Below are 27,854 nucleotides of genomic sequence, written 5' to 3'. Positions count from 1 at the left end.
TCTGCAGTTTTCTATGAGTAAGCACACACAGATTTAAGCAGATTTTTGTTTGTTTGCTTTGTGTGACAGAGTCTCAAAATGTACTCACTCTGTAAACCAGGCTACTTTTAACTTACAAAGATGACCCTGCCTCTGTCTCTTCAGTATGAAAATTAAAGCCGAGCCTCACCATGCCCAGCCTAAATTAGGCTAGTTTTGGTATACACTTTGTCTTTTAATATGCCTTTATTTTTATGGAAATAAAAATAAGGGAACCAGTGGTCTTTTTATCAGAAGGCATTGAAAGAACCTGAGTTGGGCTGGAGAGATGGCTCAGAGGTTAAGAGCACTGTCTGCTCTTCCAAAGGTCCTGAGTTCAATTCCCGGCAACCACATGGTGGCTAACAACCATCTGTAGTAAAATCTGATGCCCTCTGCTGTCCTGAGGCACACATGCAGGCAGAACACTGAGTAAATAATAAATAAATCTCAAAAAAATAAAATGTATTAAAAAAAAAAGAAAAGAAAAGAAAGAACCTGAGTCGCTAATTCATATGTGGTTAAGTTTAGGAGGATAATCGATAGCTTATAAGGAAGCTTACAGGTACCCCTGTTTTGACCATTTTCTCGACAGTTTTTGCAACAAAGCTAGTGTAAGGTTGTGCTCTACTGTATACTGTGTTCCTGTTTAAAATAACAGATTTCTGACGTTCTTAGTAGTATGAGGTTTCTAGTCCATAGCCTTAACCACTTGGCCACGACTATATGTGTGAGTTTCTTTATAAATTTATTTTTCTTACATTTTTGTGAGCCTAGCTTTTAATGGCTGAGCCATATCTCTAGCCCTTCTTTAGTTTTCTGCTGCTACAACAAATTCATTATTTTGAAGCCCAAAATAAATAAGACTCAGAATGCTTACAAATTTTTTTAAGAATTTTTTTTTTCCTGAGTAAGTCTAGCTAACTCTGTAACTGTTTGTTACCCTCATTTCAGCAGTCATTTGGAATGGACTTCTGTGTCCCCTTTTCTAGATGGGGAGCTTTGATTATCTATCTATCTATCTATCTATCTATCTATCTATCTATCTATCTATCTATCTATCTATCTATCTATCTGTCAGTAGGTTGTACTTGCAACCCAAGTCCAGGAATTACATTTCTGTGCAAAACAGTACTTTAAACAGAAGGTTACCTTTCTTTCTCCTGCTGCTATGGGCACAAACCTGACAGGATCCTACCTTGGTTATTTGGTTTCACTCAAGGGGGAAAACAAGAGAGCAAATAGTGAACATGATTTCATTAGTTTGTTTGTGTGGACAGGAGCCTGAGGTCATATGTGCAGAAGTCACAGTGGTATCCATTAAGGAAAGGTTGTGACTGCTACATCCCTAGATTATTATTCCTCACAATCAAAACAAAACAACTGAATAAACTCCCTGCTTGAATAAAGTGTAGCCAACTTACCCAAGTACAAGCACTGACCCTCTAAATTTTAAAATACCAGCTCATGTCCATTGCCTTTCTCTTTGGACTCCCACTTTTTCAAACTTGTCACTAATAACACTAGTTACATCAAATTCTAACCTTAGGAAAACCTCCTCTTCGACTGTCTCCTGTTTTTATGGCCTGTGACATTGCAAGGTTACACCAGTCGAAAAAAAAATATTACTTATATAATTTATTTTTTATTTTATTAGATTTATTTTATGTGTATGATATGAGTGTTTTGCCTGCATGTATGTATGTATGTGTACCATATGTGTGCCTGGTGCCCCCAAAGATCAGAATAGGGCATCAGATCATCTGGAATTGGAATCATGTGGGTGGTTGTGAGCCACTATGAGTATAGGTGGTAGGATTTCATAGTGGAGGCAACTTTGTTGTTTTTTAAGATGGGGTTTCTGTGTATAACTCTTGCTGTCCTAAAACTACCTCTGTAGACCAGGCTGACCTCAATCTCAGAGATCCTCCTCCTTCTGCCTCCAAAGTGCTGGGATTAAATATACCACACCCAGCTCGTGGAGACAACATTGGAAGCTAGCCACTGAAAATAGTTAATGATCACAAAAGGACAGAAAGTAGGGGCTTGAAGAAGACGCATCCTTGCTAGGCACAGTGCTGCCTAGCTTGGGAGGTAATAGCAGAAGGATCAGCAGGTTTCAGCCCAAACTGGGCTATAACTGTCTATTTTCTAGAGAGCCATTCCAGATGGTAAGAAAAGCATGAAAAAGGATTAAGGGGTATAGCTCTGTGATAGTATGTATCTTGAATACACAAGCCCCAAGATATTCCTAGTATTACAAGAAATAAAGCATAAATAAAATATGTATTTTATCATGTTTTATCATTTTGTTTTAGAAGGAATTCAATTAGGTGGATACCTTAGTTATACAAGGTAGAATAGAAATGAGGTCCAAAATGGTAAATTACCTACTGGAAACTACTTAAAGAAGTTGGTTTAATTCAGATAAGTGCTTGATTTTAAAGGGAGGAAGAAGCTACTGGAAACAGTTTAGAAAGGGGATAGAAAAGGTTCCTGTTTTGGATAATTAGATGGCTTCTTATAATAAGATAGATAGCCTTTCCAAAATGCCAAAGATAAGGAACTTAAATGGAGAAGGAATAGAAGTTTGGAATGTTAAGAACTAGATGGAGAAAAGTAGAAATTTAGAATGTGCATTGATTTGGCATCTTTAGATGTATCCTTTTATTTTTTCCAGCCTGCATACAAAGGAATAAATAGTTCCTAAATTTTATTCTAGTTGAATTTTCTGTAATTGCACACAGTATTCCTTCCTTGGCTATAGTTTAACTTTCTGTAATTTTCTTCAGACAAGTTTAAGCCATACTAGTGAAAAATTCCAAGTGATAAACAGTTTGTAAGTTTTGTTTGGTTTGAGATGGTTTTTCAGGCTGACTTTAAAATGGAAAGCTTCTTGTTGGGATTACATAGGTATGAACATAAGTGTAAATTGTATGACTTTTTGAGTACCCCCAGGAAATACAACCCTGGGACTTTATTCATCTCTCTGTCCACTATATTCACAATATATGCATATTCTCTTCCTGTTTGTCAGTAGTTGTCTTGGTTTTCTTAAGATCATCTGTTAAAACATTATAATTGAAATTTATGTTCAGTTTACCTTTATTTTATTTACTTAATGCCTTCAGAGTTTGAGAGTGGTGACACAGCAAGTAGGATAAACCAAAGCAAGCAGTGAAGTGTTTCTCATAAGTAGAAATCAAAAGTTCTCAAAGGAGAAGGGAAATGATTGTGTGCTGAGAACTACAGAAAATTGTTATTGTTGATATTAATCCCTTATACCTAGTTTATAGATCAAATTTTGTCATAGACATGCTTGTATAAGGAACACCAACCCTCACCACCACGCCACCCCATATATAGATTTTGGGTACTATCTGTGGTTTCAGGCATTCACTAGATTTAAGGTGGGCAACTATGGTATGTAGTTTGACTTTTGTCTACTTTATTAGGTTCTTTTTCCTACACCACCCCTATTTCTTCCAACTCTTCAACACTAAGTAGGAGAGAAAGAAGGTTAGAGGGGGAAGAGGCCATCTATACTGTTAGACTACTTCCTGCTGATTGGGGTGTCGAGTTCCTTGGGGCAGGATATCTCCAACCAGGAATCTAGCAGACAGCGCCAGCAGCAGTAACAAGGCAGCAGCAACCCCCCTTCCGGGTGCATCTCAGAGCTCTGGCACTTTTATATCTTCTCACGAGCCCCAAGAATTCCTCACCTGTCAAAATTGTATCCCTGCCTAAGCAGGAGACAAAGCATAGCTGCTGTGGTCAGTCTGAAACAGCCTCATATATCCCACATGGGATTTAAAGAAAAACACATTCTCATTATATTTCTGTATTTAAAGAACCAAAAATTCTCACTACAGTGGTAATTCAAAAAAACAATTCCTTGTGATTTTGCTTTAAATAGCCTAATCATAGTGGACATTAAGCAGCCATTGTGCTTTTGATTTAGAGCCTTTTGAAAACTAGCTGCTGTACTATATTCCTGGAGATAACTTTGAAGTTACCTGGAATTGTTTTTATTTAAAACATTAAGTTTTATTTTGCTGCCTGCTTTCCTTGAAAAGCCCTTAGTTTCTTTTCTTCTATATCTTGAAAGCCTACTCACTCTCTTACAGGAGTGTACAAGATTCAATTGCCTGTGACCTTTAGGGTCTGCTGCTTTACATAGTTGCCAAGTATTAGTGGTTAAGTCCTATTCTCAGAGGATGAGCAGATTTCTATTAAACCGAATAGTGTCTGTTTGTTTGCTTTGTTTGGGAAGTAATAGAACAGTCAAGTTCATGACTGTGAGATAGACTGTCTGAGTTTAAATCATCATTCTTTCTCTCTGGGCAAGTTACTTAAGCTTTCTGTGCTTTAATTTCCAGATGTGTGAAGTGGAGATACCAGTACCTATCTCAGGGTTTTGTTTTAGCAAGGTGTGAATGTTATGTGGTACTAGTCTGCTGTTTGCTAAATTCTTTAATTGACCATAAAGAGCAGATTTTGATGGATTACCATAGCTAACAGCTACCTTCCCAGAATATCAGTCTCTGAGTTTTGCAGGGGGCTCCACCCTCTTTTTTAATTTTTTTCTAAAGAAGTAAATACTTTTTTAGTGCAAAAGAGACATGGCTTCTTATTGCCATCGTTTTGCTTGTCCCATTTTACACCCTGCTTCGTCTAAGTGCCCTAAAGAAACCGTGGCCAGTCTTTGCTATTGTTTGCTTAGCTCATCTGAAAGTCACAGACCAGAAATCTGACTGTTGTCACTTTAAAAATAGCATGGCTATTTTCTTCTTCATCATCTTCATTATTATCATCATTGGAATTCATCTGCTTGACGCATAAGACAAGAATGAATATTATGAAAAGAAGGGTTTGTTTATTATCTTTTTAAAATTAATAGTTCTTAGAGAATTTGATTTTTAGAAGACACCGTCATCTGCCACCTTTGTTTCTGTCCTCTCTTCTGCAATGACCCTGAGCCTTTAAAGGACAGAATGCAGTGTTTGTGTGTGTAAATGTTTTAATGTATGTATGTATGTTTGTTCCATTTAGGGCTATACATACTATCTGTTTACTTCCTTTAACGTGGCTTTGCTTATTCAGCTGGTGTGATAGAAGCTTACTCACAAAGGGATATAAGTGCTGAATCAAGGAGTCAACCTCTGTGCATAGCCATTCATTAGGGATTTTTTTTTTTTTTTCTCAAAGTGCCTTCATACCTGTGGAGGTAAATTCATATTTCTTGCAAAAGTGTAACCATCTTAGAGTATCTAGGTCCTTAGCATATTTGATGTATATGCTTATCTTTGAGTTCCTTTCCTATGCTTGCTCTTAAGCATTTCTTTTACTTATTTAGCCTCTGAAGTCTCCTCATTGGTTAAGTTGGCCATTCTCTACCTCTTAACTGCCACTGTTGTAGCCTTTTGGTCATTAAAATCATCTTTGTGATTTTGACATAATATATGTTGAAAAAGTGGCAAGATCAGTCTAAATAAATCTCTTGGCCAGAAGGTGGTGGTGCATGTCTTTAATTTCAGCTAGCAGTTGGGAGGCAGAGGCAGGTGGTTCTCTGTGAGTTAGAGACCAGCCTGTTGTTCTACATAGTGAGTTCCATATCAGCAGAATCATGGGGAGAGACCCTGTGTCAATAACCAAGCTGTCCTTAACTGTAAGTTATCAGAGTTCAGCTAGTGTAAAATCCAAACCTAGTTTCTGATGTTTCAAACAGAGGAGACTTAGTTCCTTTCAGAAATCAGGTTGGTATTTCATCCTGTTTTGAGGGTTAGTAGCCGGTTGCAGTGGCACACACCTGTGATCCCTGCACTCTGGGAGGCAGAGGGAGGCGGACCTCTGAGCTTGAGGCTAGACTGGTCTACAAAGTGAGTCCAGGACAGCTGAGGCTACACAGAGAAACCCTGTCTTGGAGGTGGGTGGGGTTAGTACTCGAGGAGAATTGGAGGATCTTTGGGTTTCCTACATAGATTTCCCTTGGGTTAGCAGAGGAGGAAGCAGCATTTTGTGTTTGTGTGTTGTTTACTTCCCCAGGGTGGTCTTGATATTATTGCCATATCATTTATTGATTCCTTTAGTTTTGTGTTCTAATGAATAACAAAGCTAAAACTTCATAGGTTTCCATTCTCGGATTACCGCATTCCATTGAGGTAGATTAATTTTCTAGTAATTTTCATTAAGAAAAAGAATTGAGAAGAGTGGTATAATATATAAAGGAAGATGGAACCTTATAGACCTGACTGTCCCATAGATTGGGCTTTCTGTTAGCACTCCTGCACCTAAGATGAACCCCTGATTCAGACCAGTTGAACTTGAGTTCCGTTTTGCTTAGTTGTGGAATCTATTGCTGCAGCCTAGTAACACCAGAGAAAATGACTATTTTGTTCTGCAGTGGTTGTTTTTTGCTGCTAATCTGTATTGTCTTTGTCTACATTTACAGTCAAAGGCATTTTGCAGAGTCTTGTTGATATCTGTAAGGAGTATTCTGCATGTATACTTATAGTAGTCAACAAATATTCCTTAATAGTTACATAATTTGATATAACACAATTTCCTCTCTGGTTGATCATTTAGATTGTATCTGTTTTCTCATTTTCTTTTTGCTTTTGGGCATTACGTTAAGTACCAAAATAAACATCTTAGTGTATAATATTATTTCTCTAAGAGAACTTTTTAGAAGATAGATCCTCTGTGAACATGCGTGATCATTTTAATGGCTCTTGCCTTGTAATATAATATTTTGCTTTTAAAAGCAGGAAATGCATTTTTACAGTGCTACTAATACGACCACATATCTCTTTTAAAGCAGAGCTTGGAAATAGTGAACACAGTCCTCGTCCTCGCTTTCAGATGGGTCTTTTCTTATTGTGAGGAAGAGGCAAGCAGGATTTACAAACTTTATTTGGGAGTAACTAGTTCTTCCTAGTAAAGCCAGTGGGAAAGCTTTCAGTGTGTTGGGCCATTTATTTTATAACATTTTGACTTGAGTCTGGCACATCCACCAAATATATTTCGGGTAAATAAGATTGAATCTTTTATAAAGATGTGACTGTTGGAGATAGAACTTTTCATTGTTAGAAAGTTAGAGAAATAACACTAAGCCTGTTGTATATTTTGTCACTTCTAAAGTATGTTCTAGATTCAATCACTTGCTGAGCTTCCAGTATGTACTGCTGTAGAGTTTATCTACCTGCTTCTGTGAAACCTAACTTAGAAAAGCTTAACTTTTCCCTTTCTTTTTTAAAATCTCTTTTTCTTTGATATACCGCCCAAAAGCCTGGACATCCCTCCCCTACCACTCTGAGCCCAGACACTCCCCACACCCCTTCTGCCATGTATCTGCTTTTTGGCCATGTGGATATTTGTGGACCTCCATCGCTGAACATGCTGTCCTAATTCAGCAGCGTGGCTTTCTGTCTTCTCTCCTTTTCTCTGACAAAGACCAGGATTTTCTACTTGTGCCCTGAGCTTCCTGAGTCTATTTCTAATGAGAGTAAGAACCCCAAAATGGGAACTCCTTAAAAAGTTCCTGTTAGGACAGGAAACAAGTTACCATGTTTAGGACTTTAGCAACTTTACTTTTAAGGGACCTGATTGACTGCTGAGTCAACATGTAAAGGGGTACCATCGTGGCCCATGCCACCCTTACAAAGAGTCATGAAGCGAGGTTATGCCATGGAATGTTTTCTCCTTCCCAGTTATTAGCAGTGCAGTTGCCTTTTAGTGATTCTGGTTACACTTGGTGAACTTAACTCAAGAAGGACTTCTGATACAGCCAGCAGTCTTTGAACCTTTTGTCAGGACTGTATAAGCATTATTAGTTTTCATGGTATATGGTTTTTGAGTTGATCTTGTGGTCCTTACTCTAGGCTAACCCTTTATGTCTTATTTTTAACAGTGAACATAAAGATTCTGAAAAGAAACACAAAGAGAAAGAAAAAACCAAACACAAAGATGGAAGCTCAGAAAAACATAAAGATAAACATAAAGACAGAGACAAGGAAAAACGAAAGGAGGAAAAGGTACAGAACTTTTCCCTTTGGGGAGAACAAAAGGGAGTTAAGTTGTATTTTGATTACTTTTGAAGCAGGAAATGAAAGCACCTTTGTTGTATATACCCTTGGCCTTGGGAGTAAACCAGTGAGTTATCAGGCAGTACTGTAGTTACTGCACAGCCCACTGCTTCTTTGCAGTGTACTCACTAAACTATCCACTTCCCTCTCAAAAAAAGACCATATTCAACCTGTCTGAAACTTTGAAAACCAAGTCATATGCCCACATGTCTTTCACAATAGAGTAAACCTGTTTATATTATAATGAGGATATAAAGTTTCTGGAAACATCTTTCTGTATTAGGGAAAGTTCTGTTTTTGTACGAATGCCTAAAGCTTTACTGGGTCTCCTTTTGATGAAGTGACTGAAGATTCTGGGGTTGCATATGTATTTAGTTAGTAGACTAAGTTTGACTAGCATGCAGGAAGTCTTGGGTTTGATTCCCAGAAACACCAAAAACTAGGTGTGTGTCAGCGTGCCTGTAATCCCAACACTTGGGAGGTGGAGAGAAGAGGAGTAGAAACTCAAGGTCATCTTGGGCTACAAAGTGAGTTCAAGGTGATCCTCAGCCTGGGGTGAGAAACCTGTCTTAAGAAAGATTGAAGAGTCTTAGTAAAAAAGTCAGACACTGAGAAATAAGAGACTGTGGAACAAGACATCTCCTTGTTTACTCCTGACTTGCAGTTCCCATCTCTCTTTAAGGTAGCCAGTGTACTGATTTGTGCCTTTCCAGAAAGACCCCTAGGATATGGAGCTGAGGGGCATTCCTTTGTGTGTATGTATCAAGATATTTGAAAGATTTGTTTTTACTGACAAGTGTAAAAAAGAAAGTTGAAGGAGATGGGGAAAATAGATATATTCTGCTTCCATTTTATTTTGTTTTTTTTCTTTGCACTGACAATGGCAAATTTTTGAGTAGTGAATATATTTATTGGGAAGATGAAATCTACTATTTTTAAAATTAAAAACTTGCTGTTCTGAGGAAGACCTTTCTCAATCAATTTCACCTAGAATTGTCAAAGCCAACCTTGGGAAAATATCTTTAGTTGACCCACATGAGTTTTGCTAACAAGACTAGTCAGTCCAGGATCAAGATGCTCCAGAATAGCTTGGCATGGTCTTGAACACTCAACCGCTGTGATTATCAGCACAAACCTGAACAATATTGAGCCCATCAACATTCTTTCTTGGAGAAGGTTAGGGACTCATGAGGCCTCACTTCTTGAAGACTTACCATCTGTTATTATTAAAGGCAGGAGAGACATTTTCTCCAGTGGTGTAGTCACTGGTAGGGTGCCTGGCTCTACTCCTATAAGCAACCCTGATTGAACTCAGTGGGATATCCAAAAAGAAAGACGACAAGATCTGGCAGTGGATAGGACTGGTGGGAGCAGGTTGGGGGTGCCCCGTGAGTCACAGGGAGATCAGAGTACATCCCTCATATGCTTGTATAAATATAATGAATGACATTTGTTTTGAATATAATTAATGTATGCTAACAGTATTTTTAAAGCCCTCCAAATTGATGATAATTTTCTTAAATAAGAGATTTGTTTTAATGTTTAATACTTTGAAAGCACTTTACTGAGTTGCTGTGGTTTGACATTACAGATTAGAGCTGCTGGCGATGCAAAAATAAAGAAGGAGAAGGAAAATGGCTTCTCTAGGTAAGAACTTTTGCTACCGTAGCCTTTTTTTTTTTCTTTTTGTGACTCTGCATGGTGGTGCTTAAGCTTTTCCAATACGAACTGAACTAGCCACATTGATGGGTCAAAAAGGTCAGTAGTAACAGCATTTGACCTAGGCTAACTTGGGTTTTTACAGTTCTAGTTAATGAGACTGCAAAGCACATATCCAGAAATTTACTAGAAATGAAGAAAGCTGACAGGATAAGATTTCAGAAGTTGACATCACAAAATTGCCATTTTAGAGGGTATATAGCATATGGGCTTTTAGTGTATCCACAGTGTAACCTCATTATTCCCTATTATTTGAAAAGAAACTCCTTGGTGGTAATTGTGGAATTTTAGTCTACAATGAATTCCTCCTTCATAATATTGTAAGACTTAACTATAGAACCTTATTGGACTTAGTTTTAGTGATAAGTACTATTTAAGTAGATGTATATAAATGTATATTACCTATAGGCTATTTTTTTTTTTTTACTCTCTGCACTCCATCTGTTCTATTTTTCTCATTTTCCGTTCCCTGAAATCTCTTAAGTCCTATCTAGATTCAGAAGACTTTCAGATCATGTTGTATATTCTAATGCCTTCCATGGAACAACATGGAATGTATTTGTTAGGACTTGTCAAAGCATTTGCTCTAGTGACTAGGACAAAGAATTTTGAGAGGTTTGCTTCCTTGAGACTTCAAACTTTCAGTTTTGTTTGATAGCCGAAAAATTTGAAACTCTGCCATGTATCCAGGTCTTTTAGAGAAAGAGACCTGGATGTTTTATAACTGGTTAAGAATACAGAAAAATAAAGTTGAGGAAGCATTCTATAAAATACCTTAGGAGTTCTCTTTCTTTGATCGTTGATTGAGGCTCATGATGTCTAATTTCTGCCAAGAGACCATACAAGGCTTTTGTTAATCTAAGATCTGAATAGATTATTTGGACTTATGTCACGGGTTCACTTAGAACACCAGAGACATGTGCTTCTCTGAGCCACTGACCTCTGAGTGACTTTGCTGGACTGCTTGGCAGTAGTAAGTCGTGTAGAGAATCCAGATGCTTCACTAAAACTTTATAGAACTTCTTTGAAGTGTAGTAAATCCTCACTACATGCTTAAAGTTCACACATGACACTTCAGATCACACATTTACTTTGAACTAATGGGTCAGTGTTTTTTCTAGATCTTCAGGAGTAGATAGAGAAGGAGGAACAGCTGTAGAAATGGTAGTTGGGGCTTGGGGGAAGTAGGAAATTAGGAGAGCTGATCTTTTCAAACATTCAGATTTTGTTGCAAGCAAAGGAATTTAATGCTTTTGGGAAGAGGGGAGGATACAGTGTCTATTCTTAACCCTGTGAATATATTTTACAGTTGAGACTGGACACTTATTCTTCAGGTCCACCCCTTCATAGATGGCAGCTTCATTTTTGGGAGGTCATTTTCTTTACAGAGTTAAGGATGAAAGAACATTCTAAGGTTTTTGAGTATTGGTCCCTATGGACTTATTGTTATTGCTATAAGATAGTTGTCCAACATGATCTCCTTTCTCAATGTTTGTGAATGGCAGGGTCTTCTGAAGTCTAGATTGGTCTAAACTCATATAGCCAAGGCTGACCTTGACTCCTGCTCTTCATAATCTTTTTGATGCAAGTGTTGGAATTCCAGATGTGTGTAACTGTACCCAACTTAAAAAAGAATTAGATTTTTTTTAAAAAATTTATGTGTATGAATGAATGTTTTGCTCATATATAGATGTGTGTGTGTGTGTGTGTGTGTATGCATGTGCATGCTTCATTTTCATGGAGGTCCAACGATGGTGTTGGATTTCCCTGGAATTAGAGTTATGAATGGTTGTGGGCTTCCATGTGAATGCTAGAAGCATGAATCTGGGTCCTTTTCAAGAACAAGTGCTTTTTTCTGTGTGCATGTATGCATGCATGCCAGAAGAGGGCATCAGATCTCATTATAGATGGTTGTGAGCCACCATGTGGTTGTTGGGAATTGAACTCAGGACCTCAGGAAGAGCAGCCAGCCCTTAACAAGTGCTCTCTAGATCCTCAGCTTACTCTGTTAGTATAGGTTTCATAATGGCATTGTTCTTTGCTTATATCTACTATACAAACATATAGTATATCTAATTAAATCTAGATTCTGAAATGGAGAGAAAATGTGACATTCTTTGTTCTCCTTTGTCTTTAGACCTCTCTCCTTCATACACTCCTTCTACTTTCCTGAAATTTTAAAGATTTTTATTTTTATTTTATATGTATGCTTATTTTGCCTGCATGCCTTGTCCCACAGAAGTCAGAAGAGGGCATTGGATTCCCTTGATCTGGAGTTACAGATAGTTGTTAACCACCATGTAGGTACTGGTAATTGAACTCAGGTTTTCTGGATGATCAGTAAGTGCTCTTAACCCACTGTACCACCTCTCTAGCTCCTTTCATATCACATCTTAAAAAATTGAGGTTTTTGTTTTTTTGTTTTTTTTTTTTTTTTTGCATAAAAGAGAAAACATGGTATTTGTTTTTCTATTTTCCCCTGCAAATAACACAATTTTATTCTTTATGGGTGAATAAAACTCCCTTGTGTGGATACCATATTTTCTTTATTCATCTGCTGATTGTGTCGGTACTGGTTCTGGATCTAATCTATTGTGGATAGTGTAGTAGTAACCATGGATATATAGGGATCAGTGTTGTAAGGTATACTGACATAGCTTCTCTTGGGTATACACACAAGAGTAGTATAGCTGGGGCTTATCGTGGTCCTGTTTTAGCTATAGTCCTCCATGGGATTTCCATAGTGGCTGTACCAGTTTAATTCTCACCAGCATTTGGATTTCACTTGCCCATTTATTGATGGATTTTTTTTTAGAGTCTTTGTAGATTGTTGTCAGATATATAGTTGGCAAAGAATTTTATCTATTGTAAACTGTCTCTTCGCTGATGACAGTTTTCTGTCTTTGTCTACAGGTACTTTTTAATTTCATGAAATACCATTTGTCTTTTCTTGGTAATTACTTCATAAGCTATGGGGATTCTTTCCAGAAAGTTCTTTCTTATTCCTTTCTCTATTTTGGAAGTGTTTCTCTGACAGTTTTATAATATTACATTGAGGCCTTTGATCTGTTTTGAGTTAGTGTTTATGCAGGATAATAGATAAGGGTCTGGTTTTCCCAGCACCATTTTCTGAAGAGAGTGACTTTTCTCCAAATGCTTTTGATGCATTTGATGATAATTAGGTGGCTGTAGCTTTGTGGGTTTGTTCCGGATCCTTTTTTATTCCATTGGTCTACATGCTTTTTATGCTATTTTTGTTACCATGGTCTCCAATATAATTTGAGATCAGGTACTATACCTCTAGTGTTGTTCTTTCTGTTTAGGTTTACTTTGTCTGAATGGGATCTTTTGTAATAATTTTATAGTAGTATTTTCTAGTTCTGTGAAGTGTCATCAGAATTTTGATAAGGATTGCACTGAATTTGTAGATAACTTTTTGTAATATAGTTATGTTCACAGTGCTAATTTTACCTTTCTGCAATTGTGGATGGTCTTTGCATTTTCTAGTATTGTCTTTTATCTATTTAGAGTCTTGAAATGTTCATTGTACAGGTCTTTCACTGCTTTTGTTATGTTTATTTCTACTTCTGTGTTTGCTTTTCTTTTGAGACACAAAGCCATACTGTGTAGCCATCACTGTCCTAGAACTCTATATAGGCCAAGTTAGTCTGGAACTCACAGATTGCTTGCCTCTTTTTTTTTGAGTGCTGGGATTAAAGATGTGCACCACCATACCTGTGTGTGTGAACATGCACACACACACAATTGACATATATTGCATGCCATACTCATTGGACCCAGGTGGAGTCAAAAGCACAGTCTTTAAGTGTCAGTTTGCTCTTTATACAATGTTAGTCTCAGGGATTGAACTCATCGAGATTGGTAGCAAAGTGCCTGTACCCTCTAATATACATCTTGCTTACCTTAGTTGTTTTGTTTTTAAGCTCTTACCTGAATAGCAGTACCCCTTTCTATTCATACCACACCTTGTTTCCTCCTTGCTATTGCTTTTTGTGTTGTTTTGTATCCTGCAGTTTTCACAGTGTTAATAAGTTTCCTCATTATCAAAAAAGATTAGGATCTTCTGATAAGAGCTCATATTGTCTGCAAATAGCATGCTTTGACTTCTTTGTATTTCTTATGTTTCTTTCTCTTGCCTTACTGCTCTAATTAAGACTTCAAGCTGTATTGAATAATAGTACAGGGAGTGGACCCTCTTCTTTTGGTCTTGATTTTAGAGAAAATGATTTCAGTTTTCCTCCATTTAGTATAATATTGGCTTTAAGTTTTCCATATACATGGCCTTTATTATGTCGGGTATGTTCCTTATATTCCTATTTTCTTCAGAGCTTTATCATGAAGGGCTGTTGAACTTTGTCAAATACCTTTTCTGCATTTTAATAATCATGTGATTTCTGTCCCTAAGTCTGTATATGCTGTGTCTGCATTTATTGACTTGTGGGTATTGAACCATTCTTCCATTTGTCCTGGTGTATCATCTTAAGTGGTGTTCTTGAATTTGGTTTGCAAATATTTGAGAATTTTTGCATCCATGTTTATCAGGGAAATTGGTTTATACGTTTTTATTTCTTTATTTTTATTTTATTTTTTTTCTCAAAGGCGAGCAGCACCATGCTTTTATCTGTTGTTTAAGTGTTTTGTTGTTGTTCATGCCTTTTTAAGATTTACGTTTGATTTTATGTGTATGGGTATTTTGGCTGTGAGCATAGCTGCTGCCCACAGAGTCTAGACAAAGGCATCATGTGATGCCTGGAATTGGAGTTGTATACTGCCATGTTTGGAATTGAACCTGGGTCCTTTGGAAGAACAGCCAGTGCTTTTAACTGATGTGCCATCTCCAGTTGTGTGTGTGTGTGCGCGCGCGCTTGCATAAAAGGGTGCTGTTTGTCCTATAGCTGTAGCTGGGCCTGTTGGGAATCACCTGTTGTAAATGCTATGAATCAAATTCAGATCCTCTGAAAGAGTAGCATGTGCTATTAACCACCAAGCTCTCTTTCCAGCCATTGTATTTATCTATTATTTTTTTTAATTTAAGAGGTTTTTGTTGTTGTTTTAAACTCACAGTCCTCTTGACCCAGCCTCCAAAGTATGTTCTTTTCTTGGCTCTTGTCCTTTATAATTTCACACACAGGCAGTTTCTGATCTACTGTCCTAATCTGAAGTCTGTGTTGCCTTTATTTTCAGAAGTCAGAGTCTTAAATGATTTTATACATGTTCCTGTGTTAAGTAACAAACCTAACCAGGAGTTGGAACATTGGAAGGTTTGACCTAAAGTGACTTTGATAAAGTAAAGTTAGTTTGACCTAACTAACTTTACTTTATTCTGGTCCTTGTTTAACAACTAGTTTTTTATTGTAATTTTGTGAGATTGGTTATTTTCTGTGTCACTGAATAAAGTATGTGTACCATTGCTTTATCACCATTTTAGCATATCATGCTCAGACAGTCAGTTTTTATTACTTTTCTTGTAGAGGCTTTATTTCATTTTGAACTGTTAAAACAGTCACTTTGGGTCATTTGTGGGGTCACATTCATAGTAAATCCTTCATATAACATCAGAAGACAATTTAAATTTATTCCTATGATGATTTGAGCCATACTGACTAGGGCAACTAAGTGGGGCAAAAAATGCTTAATTTTGAGTAAGGGCCTTGGTCCTGAATTCTGATATTGTCCATTATAAAACAAGGACAGTATTAGTCTTCATAATGTGTTTAATTTAATTTAAATTAAACCTTTAATTTAAATTAAAGGTTTTCATAGCTTTGATGGAATACAAAGGTGATTGTAGAAAATGCCTCTGCACAATAGCCTTCCCTTGATAAGATGAAGTATGCCTACTATCTTGGTTATTGTTGTTATTGCTGTGATGAAACATCATGACTAAATGCAACTTGAGCAGGAACCTGGAGGCAGAAGCTTGATACAGAGGCTGTGGAAGGGGTGCTGCTTTACCGGCTTCTTTGTCATGGGTTGCTCAGCCTGCTTTCTTATAGAACCCAGGCCCACCAGCCCAGTAGTAACCCAACCTACACTGGACTGGGTTCTCTCACATCTGTCACTAATTCAGAAAATGCCCTAACTGTCTCTGACAGGAACTCAGTGGCCTGCTCTTTGATCACCTCCCCCTGAGGGGGTGCAGACTTACCAGGCCACAGAAAGAAGACAATGCAGCCAGTCCTGATGAGAACTGATAGACTAGGTTTAGAGAAAAGGGGGGGGAGGACCTGCCCTATCAGTGGACGTGGGGAGAGGCATGGGAGGAGAGGAGGGATGGAGGGTGAGTTTGGGAGGGTTCTAGCAAGGGGGCTGCAGCTTGAATACAAAGTGAATAAACTGTAATTAATAAAACAGTAAATTTTAAAAATTGGCTTAAAAAAAAAAAAAAAAGAAGAAGAAAATGCCCTAAAGCTGGATCTCCAATAGGCATTTTCTCTGAGGATCTCTTTTTTCAGATGACTCTAGCTTGTAACAAGTTGACATAAAACTAGGTAGGGCACCTGCTTTGTTATTTAATAATGTAGACATTCTATTAATCAGTAACTAATTAGCTTTTTGTTTTCTTTCTCTTTAGTCCACCACGAATTAAAGATGAACCTGAAGATGATGGTTATTTTGTTCCTCCAAAAGAGGATATAAAGCCACTGAAGAGGCCTCGAGATGAGGATGAGTATGTATTTCTTCCTCTTTGGTTAAAGACGAACATTTAAAGAAATTTCAATTTGAGAAGAATGTGTTTTGATGCATGCCTTATTAACTATAGCAAAAGATTGGAATCAACTTTGTTCATCAACAGATGAAGGTGTATGTATGTGGATAGTAGAATATGCTGCTCAGCTCTAATGAAAAATGAAGTAAAAAATTGTGCAGAAATATGGATGGCCTTAAAATTTATTAAGTAAGGTCGCACAATCTCAGAAGGGGAAAAAAAAATACATTCTCTCCTGGAATTGACCAGTAATCTCCGTATATATGTAAACAAATGTACATGTGAGTGCTGTATACCTTAACAGAAAGAGATAAAGAAGGACTGATGCATTTTGAAAGAGGGTATATAGTTAATTGGCTTTCTAGTTCTGATTTGCCATGAAATTTTTGGTTTTGGTGGTGGATGTGTGCATAAAATATATTCAGTTCAGAAAATGTAAAATTGAATGAAGCTCCAGTGGGAACATCATTCTGAGTACCTATTCTAAATATAAAAAAAAGTGAAGTGTCTATTCTAAATGTCTTTATAAATATATATTAATATAATTATAATAATATATAAAATATATATTTGTATTATAAATATAAGTGGGGGGTTCATTGAGTTGGGTCTGGGTAATTTTGCTCTGTGTTAGTGTGTAAGGTTCTTTTTAAATAATAAAATTTATAAAACATTAAAAAATGAATTAGATCCTAACTTGTTTCCTGTTTTCTTCTTCTGATGTCCATTCTCTTTGCCTTTCGGGATGGGGATTGAGCATTTTAGTCAGAGTCTTCCCTCTCGATTAGTTTCTTTAAATATACAGATTTTAGTAGGTTTATCCTATATTATATGTCTATATGAGTGAGTTTATACCATGTGTGTCTTTCTGTTTCTGGGACAGCTCACTCAGGATGACCCTTTAGAAGAAAACAGGAAACAAGTTAGGAACCTACCACAGAAGGCCTATGAAAGGATCTGCCCTGCAGACTATCAAAGTAGATGCTGAGACTTATGGGCAACTGTTGGGCAGAGTGCATGGAATCTAATGAAAAAAGTGGGAAATAGTAAGATCTGTAGAGGACAGGAACTCCACAAGGAGAGCAACAGAACCAGAAAATTTGAACACAGGGGTCTTTCCAGAGACTCATACTCCAACCAAGTACCATGCATGGAGATAACCTAGACCCCCTGCACAGATGTAGCCCATGGCAGTTCAGTGTCCAAGTGGGTTCCATAGTAATGGGAAGAGGGACTGCCTCTGACATAATCTGATTGGCCTGCTCTTTCTTTGATCACCTCCCCTTGAGGGGGAAACAGCCTTACCAGGCCACAGAAGATGACAATGCAGCCACTCCTGATGAGATTTGATAGACTAAGATCAGAAGTAAGGAGAGGGGGACCTCCCTCCATCAGTGGACTTGGGGAGGGGCATGTGTGAAGAAGGGGGAGGGAAGGTAGGAGGGGAGGAGCGAGGGGTTTATGGGAGGATACAAAGTGAATAAAGTGTAACTAATGAAAGTTTAAAAAATGAATTAGAATAGAGAAGAGATACTTCAAAAAATTTTAAAAGGAAAAGGCTGTTTAAAGAATAAATATGTATATATAATGAACAGAAAATACATTAATTGGCATTTATGATTATAAATTTGATTTATGAGAAGTGAGTTTGCTGAGCAAATTCATTTATGATGGTTATATATATAGTGTGTTTTCTAATAAAAAAGTAATGCATATTTAGTATAGAAATTTCAAATTATATTGAATTAGTGAAGGGTATTTAAATTATTTTATTTACTTAGAATTTTTTTCAGTTTTGCACTGCATGTAAATTGAGAGATTTTGGGATATATATGTGTGTGTGTGTGTGTGTGTGTGTGTGTGTGTGTGTGTGTGTGTGTGTGTAGCTGAGTTGGTAGAGTGCTTATCTACCAACACAGAAAGCCATAGGTTAGTCCCAGTACCTCATTAAACTGGGTGTGGTAGTACACGCCCTTAAGACCAGCATTTAGGAAGTAGAGATCAGAAACTCAGTCATTCTTGACTAAATTGTAAATTTGAGGCTAGCTTGAGCTACATGAAATTCTACCTCAATTTTTTTTTTTTTAAATTTTAGAATCTGTGACTATTGATACATAAGGGAAACTTCAATGTATAAAGATAATGAAAATGCTCTTATTATTTAAGGTTTGCACCTACCTCTTTCCTAATTGATAATACATACTATTTACAAGTCTGAGTATGTAGTTTATTAAATATACTATATAAATAATCAAAGGATTTATGTTATAATGGCTGGGCTGTAGCATAGTTGTTAAAGTGGTTACTTTGCAAACATGAGGATCTGAGTTTGATCCAGGACCCACATAGAAATCCCAAGTGTGGTGGAATGTGCCTATAATACTAGGGCTGAGAAGGCGAAGACAGGAGAGTCCCTAGGATTTCCTGGCTAATCAATCAATCTAGCTTGATTGCTGACTCCAGGCTTCTGAAAACCATGTCTTAAAGGAGACCAAGAATGTTCGTTAGGACAGCGGAGGTTGTTCACTGGCCTCCACATGAATATGAACACTCAGGCATATGTGCATACAACATTTAAAAATCAAATATATTGGCCACAGCAATGGCTTTGTGGCTTAAGAGTGCTTGCTATTCTTTCAAAGGACCCAAGTTTGGTTCCACAGCCTTCATATCAGGCAACTCTTTATAGCATTTTATCTATCGGTCTCTAGTCTGTTTCTGTCTGCTTTTTTTAGCTTTGTTTTATTTTTTTATTTTATGTCTGGAGCCTGAACATTTGCATGTGAACCACATGTATGCCTGGTACATACAGAGGGCATCAGATCCCCTGGAACTGTAGTTACAGACAATTGTGAGCTGTCCCATGTGTGTGCTGGGAACTAAGCCTAGGGCCTCTGCCAGACCAGCCAGTGCTCTTAGCAGCTGAGCATCTCTCCAGTCCTTCCTTAGTCTGGTCTTTACTATTGTAGAATGCTCAGTCAAGAATAACAGCAGGCACACCTGCCATGGACACTTCAAAGAGTTGGGAAATCCTAATCCTGTAGGTAAGAACGCTTGATTCATAGTTGTATTAACAGTGTATTCTTGTTCCCCTTTTCTAGTGCTGATTATAAACCTAAGAAAATTAAGACAGAAGATATCAAGAAGGAGAAGAAAAGAAAACTAGAAGAAGAGGAGGTTAGTAAAGGTTTTTGAGGCTTATGTTTTTATAAAACAGCCTTAAAGAACATGAAATATTTTGGAAAATTTTGTGTATGCATCATGATGCACATGTGGAAGTCAGAGGACAGCTTTGAGAAGTCGCTTCTGGAAATCGAACTGGGGTTATTAGATTTTAACACATGTACCTTTAACTGTTAAGCACTGTTCCTAAAACAGCTTTTGAGACCAAATGAGTTTTAGGAATTTATTGACTTGTTGTACTAGTAACAAGGGGAAACTTTTACAGTCAACTTGTCAATGTGACACTGAATGTGCCAAGATCTTGAAGTCACCCAGAGTATCTTTCTTTACATTATCTTCAGTCACCCTTGAGTCTAATCTTTGTCCACTCCTAGCTTGTGTTAACTGATATTTTAGAGAAATTATGCTACGTACAGGTAGGCACAAAAATGTTCATAAGAAACATTTGCCTTACAGCTGAAGATTCTGTCTGATAAAGCATGTTTTTCCCTTACTTTAAATAACTGCATTAATTTAAAGTCCTTTTATGAGTGCCCTTTGGGTCATAGGATGAAATATAAGCTATTGAGCACTGCTCCTCAGTGTGGCCTCTACATTTTGTGTCTTGCAACATTTTGTTACATTTTGTTTCTTCTGAGCTCACCTTGCTTTGGTCATGTTAACTACTTTGTTTTTCATGCTAATTCTGTGCTTCAGAGCTCTGTACTTGCTGTTCTTCTGTCTGGAACACATGTTATCACCTCCCTTCTATTGTCTTAAGATCTTCCTTAAAACTTACTTTTTAGTTCAAGTGCTTTTCTAAGGATTCTGTTTGGTGCTTGTGGTAAATTTAAAATAGAATAATGTAGTTCTTTGTTATTTTTAATTTCTTGCACTAAAATATTGTTAGCAAGGAATTTTATAAAAAGATGTCAGCAATTCCTAAGGCTCTCAAACTTGCACTCTTGAGTAGAATTCTTAACTCTTATGTGCCTTCTGAAGTTAGTCAATGGTGTAGATAAAATGGGCTTAAAAGTGGATAACTTAAAAGTACTTGTAGTAATGATAGTGGTGCAGGATCTTTTAAGATTGTCATTTTAGGCTGAAATGGTGTCACACACTTTTAACCCCAGCACTCAGGAAGCAGAGATGGGGAATCTGAATCTGAGGCTACCCAGGGTCCCTGTCTTGGAGGAGGGAGTAATTAGATCAGGTATGGTGACTGTAATCCCTTCTCAGTTATCTTTTGGATTATCTTTTAGGAAATGTTCTCAGAGACATGACAAGTTCTTAGATTCTAGATTTAGCCAAGTTGACAATGAGGTTTAAATATCACAAGTTTACCCTTTAAAAGCTCAGAACTTTACTCCTAACATTTTACCTGTGTCTTCATGGGCTTATGGCCATCTCATTTTGCAAAATACATTTATTCTTAACTTCAAAACCCTGATTATCCTAACAGGTTTTTGTTTGTTTGTTTTTTGGGGGGTTGAGTTTTTGTTTTTGTTTTTGTTTTTTTACGTTTGTTGGTTAGATTTTGGTGTTTGGACTGTGGCTGTCCTGGATTCCCTTTGTAGACCAGGTTGGCCTTGAACTCAGAGATCCACCTGCCTCTGCCTCCTGGAGTGCTGGGATTACAGGTATGTGCTACTGCCCCTGGCTTATCTCAATGGTTTTAACACTAAAAGTCCAGTCTCTTCTGAGATTTAAGGAAATCTCCTAATTCAGAGTCCCTTTGAAATCAAAGACAAATTCTACATTTTCAATATACAGAAGTACAAAGTAAACATTACCATTTCAAAATAGAGGAGTAAGACAGAACAAGAAAAAAAATCAGACCAAAGCAAGACTGAAATATGGCAAAACAAACACCAAAGCCTATACAGCTCCATGTTATCATTTATGGCCTTTGGTAGGGTAGCTAGACTCTAGTAGGCTTGAGTAGCCCCATTCCTCATGTACAGTCATCTGCAGCAATGTAGCCTGTCTCTTGGCTCCATACACTGTATCTGCACCTTTTCTCAATGGAAGTCCTGGGGTTCTGCCATCTCCAACAGCCATTAAAACTCAGATTTTACCTCTATGGTTTCACTTAATGTCTTGGAGCCTTCTAAGGAATCTGACCCTGCTATACATTATCGGGCCTCACTTTCTGAGCCTTTAGTATAAGGTTTTATGACTTTATGACTTAGATTTTGCATTTCTGCAATTTTAGCATCATGACATTGCCAGGTTATGCTTCCAATTGGAAATGTAATCTGTCCCCTTCTACAAAGTTATTAGGCTTCTATGTATTCTGGCTGCTGAACCTGGGGCAGTTGTTTTCAAGAGGGAAACTGTTATTGTCCCTGCATGAAGTAGTATTTCTCCTGTATAGTGCTATCTTCTTACTGGTTGCAGTTACTTTGTCTGCCCCTGTTCTTGCTACAACTTAAAACTTCTAATTCTCCTTTCCAGGCCAAATTATGTATTTTTCCTATCTTGGCTGACTGAGCAGTGAGTGGGAACCATGCCACAGTTTGGTTTTATGCTGTTTTGAAATTTCCACCAAACGACTTATTTCATTATTTTCAAATTGGCCTTACTGATGTTCTCAGACATGGTCAGAATATAGCCAGATTATTTTCCTAAATACAATAGTAATATATGCTAATCTCATTCCCCATGTAATCTCCTGACCCCTTGATACCTCACAAGCTGGCACTTCTGTATTTCTATGAACATTTGTATATTCTACACTCCCTTCAGTACAGTCCCTTAAACTTTATTTACAGCATTATAGAGCGTGTCTAGCTCATAGACCCAGTACTTCCACATTCAAATGGACCCATAAACCAATTCACAAGTCCTACTAACCACCTGACTGGATAGAGCAACAGTCCCAGTTCTTAGTACACATTTATTTAGTTACTTTATGGTGTACTTTTTTTTTTTTTTAAATCTAGTTTATGTTTCTTTTATCTTTTTCTTCCTGCTCTACTTTAATCCCTTTCAACAGGTAGGAGAAAGGGTTAGTGAGAGAGGGGATGCAGTTCTTTCTTAGCTGCTTCCTGCTGTTTAGGGTTGTCCAATCCTCATTTCAGGAGATCTCTTAACTTCTTGCCTCACAATAGCAACCAGTAGCAGAAAGGAGGAATCAGGAGCAGCCTTATTCTTTCTCTGGGCTCTGGCATTTATTCTGTCTCTGAGTCCTCAGATTTAAACTATCTGTAGCTGGCAAAGAACTCCTCTCAGAGTTTGCATGAGGCAAAGTCTGCTGCTGTGGACCATATGAATTAGTCCCACATCCCACACCTGAGACCAAAACAAAAGCATGCTTATATCCACAACATCACTTACTGTTGTGACAAATTTTATAACCGTGAAATTAAAGGAAAAGGCTTGTGCTTTTGGCTCAAGGTTTGAGGGTATATATAATCCATCATTTCTAGGCATACCTGTATGGTAGCGGGAATATGAGGTATATAATCACATTGTATCTGTACTTGAGGAATATAGAGGTGAATTGCTCATATTCTGCTCACTTTCTCTCACCCTCCTCCTATTTAGTTGGAGGACCCCAGAACACTAAGATAGTGTACACACATTCAGAGTTGGTTTATATATTTAGTTAAGCATGTCTGACAAAACTTACTATTCCATGATGGCTCAGGACTATGTGTTTCTTTGGTTCAAATCCTGTGAAATTGACTCTGAAGATTAACCATCAAAGCATATAAAACACTTTTTTTTCTGGTTTTTTGAGACAGGCTTTCTCTGTGTAACTCTGACTATCCTGGAACTCAGAGATCTGTTTGCCTCTGCCTCCTGAGTGCTGGGATTAAAGTTGTGCCCCACCACACCTGGCTGAAACATTTTTAATTTATTTTTTAACTTTACTACACATTTTTAAAAATTTTATTTTATGTGTGTGTTTTTCCCATGCTCCCATGTATGTTCACATCACATGCATGTGCTCACAGGCGCCAGAAGAGGATATCATATTTTCTGGAATTGTAATTAGTTAGTTGTAAGCCACCATATGAGTCCCAGGAACCAAACCTAGTCCTCTGCAAGAACAGCAACTGCTGTTAACAACATCTGGACTGTCTCTCTAGCCCCCCTCTCCCATACCCAATTTTTTTTTCCTTTTTTAAGATTTTTAAATTGTATGTGTATGAGAGTTTGCCTATGTGTTTATATGTGTACCACATGTGTGTTAGGTACCTGTAGAGGTTAGAAGAGGATATCAGACCCCTGGAACTGGAGTTTCAGTTGATTGGGAACTACTATGTGTGCTAAGAACTCAATCCGATACCCTTTGCAAGAGAAGCCAGTGCTTTAAACACTCAGCCACCTCTCTAGCCCCTATGTGCTTTTGAGACAGGGTCTCACTGTGTAGTGCTGTCTGATCTAGAGCTCTCTATGCAGACGAGGTTGCCCTCAAACTAAAAAAGATCTCTCTGCTTCTCACTTCTGAATACTAAGATTAAAGGTGTATGCTACCTTCCAGCCTGTTTTATGTTTTTAATACAGAGCCTCACTCTGTGACTCAGGCTGGCCTTTGAACTGGCAGTCTTCCTATCTCAGCCTCTTGATTTCAGTGATTTTTCCCCACCGACAGGATATTTTGACAATGTTCTTCTATTTGTATTCCTCATAGATTTGAAGTTTGTCCTCAGAATCATTACCTAGAGACCTACTTTGATTACTATCCTGTTACGGAGTCACAAGATATTCTTTAGCCATTTTCATTCCTCATATTCTAATCTTTCGGTTTGATTTTTAAAATAAAGTTAGCGTCTCATTATGCTCAGTTACAGCCAGGCATCCTTGATCACATGGCAAACCAATTTCAGAAGTACCTTGATTGTGGCAGAAACCGTGCAAACCAAATGGTTCTAGCAGTGCCATTCCATAGATCAACCTTAATTGCCATATAAAACTTAGCAAGAAAAGCTATGTGATGTTTAAGATGTAAGTCAAAAGTACAGATTCTTCAGAAATCAGATTCTTTTTAATATGGCTCTCTACCTGTTGAATGTCATATTTTTGTTGGGATGCCTGTCTGTTTTTGGATTTGTCTTCCTTTGATGGTAAATTTTACTTTTACGCTTGAAACCTAATTTTAATTGTTTGAGACATGTACATATGGAGAGAGAGAGAGATCTTCTCCAGTTCTAGCATTTTTTTGTTTATAATTTTCCCCCCAGTGTCTCCCCCAAACAGTCTCCAGGTGTATAATCAGTCCTGACTTAAGTGCTTTCTATCTGTGTCTTTGTAGGATGGCAAATTGAAAAAACCCAAGAATAAAGATAAAGATAAAAAAGTTGCTGAGCCAGATAACAAGAAAAAGAAGCCGAAAAAGGAAGAGGAACAGAAGTGGAAATGGTAACATCTCAGCACTGGGTTATGATGTCAGCACTTTGATTGTGTAACCTCATTAAGCAAGAGTTGAATTATTAAGGTTGATTTCTTGACATCTGGTGGGGAAGTACTTAAAGGATCTCTCGAGGAATAGCTAAAGTAAGTTTTCAGGTCCTAGTGAATTACTTTTCTTGCTCTACACCTAGTGGATCGCAAAACTAGTTTCTTCTCAGAATAGATTGTAGATGTAGCCTATGTATAGAAGGGAATTCTGCATAGGAGGAAGACACATGCCTTTTTCATTCATTCAATTCAAATTTTAATGTTACAATATCTTGTTTTAATAATGTTTAAAACAGGCTAACCTACCTGTCTTAGATATATCCTATCTTTATGCTGAGAGTTACTTATCAGCATGTTTTCCTGTGTCTTTGAAGTGCTCAGATCATTATTGGTGTTAGAAATGCATTTACTACAATAAAGGGTTCTATAAATTGGGTGTGGAAACTGCCTATTTGTTAACAGCAAAGGATACCTCCACAGGAAAATCTTTTGAACACTTGTGTAATTGTAGAAAAGTGAAGATTTTTTGGAGCAAACTATAACCAGAATGATAATGAAATTATTAACACATCAAAATTAAAAATTTCAGACTGTGCTAGATTTCTTGCACATGCATGAGGACCAGAGTTCAAATCCTTATAACCCATGTGAAAAGCAGAGCACAGTGGGACACAACTGTGTCCCTCTGCTTTGTCCCAGTGCTGAGGAGGCAGAGACAGGTAAATTCCTGGAGTTAGAGAACATGTTTAAAAAATAAGGTAGACAGTGATGAAGAAGACATTTGACATCTACCTTTTTTGTACATGCATGTGTGCACAAGCACATGTAGTCCCATGATTGTACACATGTGATCACATACCTTTCCACAAGCATAGCTGTACACGCAGTTTTCTTAAAAATTATTTTTAAATGATGTGTGTAGGTTGAGTATGTATTACAGAGTGTGAAGGTCAGAGGACAACCTCTTTTTGGAATTGGTATTCTCCTTTCCCATATAAGTAGACGCTAGGGATCAAAACTGTGGTTGCCAGGTTTACACACAAAAAAAACCCCTTTATTTTCTGAGCCAGTGGCTTATAATATTTTTGTTTTCTTCCTTTTGTTTTGAATTTTCTTTTATTTGTTTTATTTTTATTTTTTCAAGACAGGGTTTGTGTGGCCTTAGCTGCCCTGGAATTTACTCTATAGACCAGGCTGGCCTTGAATTCAGAGCTCAGAGATCTGCCTGCCTCTGCCTCTCAATTGCTGGGATTAAAGGTGTGCACCACCACTGCCCGGCTTCTAATTGAAAATTTTAAGCTGGTGAAATTGCTCATTGACTAAGGGTACTTGTTGCCAGGCCTGATCCGCCTGAGTTTGATTGCCAGAACTCACTTGGCAGAAGAGAACCAACTCCTGCAAAATGACCGCCACTTGTCTGCTGTGGCTCTGTGTGTGCACATACACACAAGCCTGAAATATTCCATGTCAGTAACAGCTTCATGTTGTTAAAAATAATAAAAATCTCTAGGGCTGCAGAGGAGGCTCAAGTGTTAAGAATAATGTTGTTCTTTCAGAGGGAAGATCTGTTCTTAGCACCCAAATCAGATGGCTTACAGTATCCTATAACTCCAGTATAAGGGGATCCAGTACCCCCTTCTGGCCTTGTGGGTACTCTGTCCCCCTGCCCTCCGCGCGTGCACGCACGCGCACACACACACACACACACACACACACACACACACACACACACAATAAATCTTAAAAAATAAAATCCAGGCTAAGACTCAGTTGGTAAAGTACTTGCCTGAGTGCTTGAGTTTGATTCCTGGTATCTGTGTAGTTACAATCTCTGTGCTGGGGAGGTAGAGATGGTGTGGCTATATGCACAGGAGCATACACTTGACCACACAACAACTCCTAAAGGAAAATATTGATTTGTAATACAAAGAGCTAATGATTGATGTTAAAATGTTCTTGAAGACAAGTGTGAAAAACAATGCAAAAGGGAGGAATATAGAGTTCATTAATGCAAATAAAGGGCTTGTAAACATTGGTAAGTTAACAAGAAATCAGGGATGCAAAGAAAATGCAGTGATCTGAATCTGTTTACTGCCTGTGGTATTGGGAAAGATTAGTGAGTGTAGGTATTAGGAAAGTTATACATGTGAAGATACAGGCAAAGCATGTTAGCTATGACAGTTATTTTTGACAAGTTCGTTAATGTGGAATTTTATTTTGTACTTTGAGAATTTAAAAATAGCTGTATATTGATATGTTTATTTCTCTTAATAATTTTATGCGATTTAACTATTATATCAGTAATGTTTGGTTTATATTTTTGTTGAAAGTTTCAAATGATCCAGAGACCGAGTAAGAAAAAAAAATGTTTCCTTTACCTCTATTTCTTCTTCTTTTTCTTTTTTTTTAAGTCTTTGGAGTTACCTTAACTTTTGCGCACAGTTTGGTTTGTAGCTTCCAGACTCATTTGTTTGTATTTACTCTCTGACTTCAACTATTTAGAAAAGTGATATTCTCAGCACTTCTGAGGAATTGGAAACAGCAGTGTCCAGGAGGGAGGTGAACGGTACAGTGGAAATATGTCCCCATACTTAGTGATTAGCATGTTAATGTGGTATCTGACAGTTAAAAGGGAAGTGTATAAAAGGAAGTTGATAGAGCAGGGGAACTCTAACCTTTCTAGGGATCAGAGTTAGACAACAGAGAATCTATATTTTCATTTTCTTAACTTA

At 37.5% G+C, this 27,854-nt stretch overlaps 1 protein-coding gene across 1 annotated transcript in view; it reads left to right on the top strand.

The window, feature by feature from the left end:
- The window catches only part of Top1 (DNA topoisomerase I), an 86,494-nt gene that overhangs the window by 29,235 nt on the left and 29,405 nt on the right, over positions 1-27,854 (top strand). Inside the window, exons 4-8 of the mRNA XM_055602418.1 lie at positions 7,928-8,051; positions 9,694-9,749; positions 16,417-16,512; positions 19,653-19,728; positions 24,977-25,083. Coding sequence (XP_055458393.1) covers positions 7,928-8,051; positions 9,694-9,749; positions 16,417-16,512; positions 19,653-19,728; positions 24,977-25,083 — 459 coding nt within the window. The remainder of the gene's footprint in view (positions 1-7,927; positions 8,052-9,693; positions 9,750-16,416; positions 16,513-19,652; positions 19,729-24,976; positions 25,084-27,854) is intronic.

Source organism: Psammomys obesus, unplaced genomic scaffold, assembly GCF_907164565.1.
Source record: "Psammomys obesus unplaced genomic scaffold, mPsaObe1.curated_primary_1811, whole genome shotgun sequence".
Taxonomy (NCBI): domain Eukaryota; kingdom Metazoa; phylum Chordata; class Mammalia; order Rodentia; family Muridae; genus Psammomys; species Psammomys obesus.
Note: the sequence above shows the minus strand (reverse complement) of the source record. Positions and strands in the feature narration are given on the sequence as shown.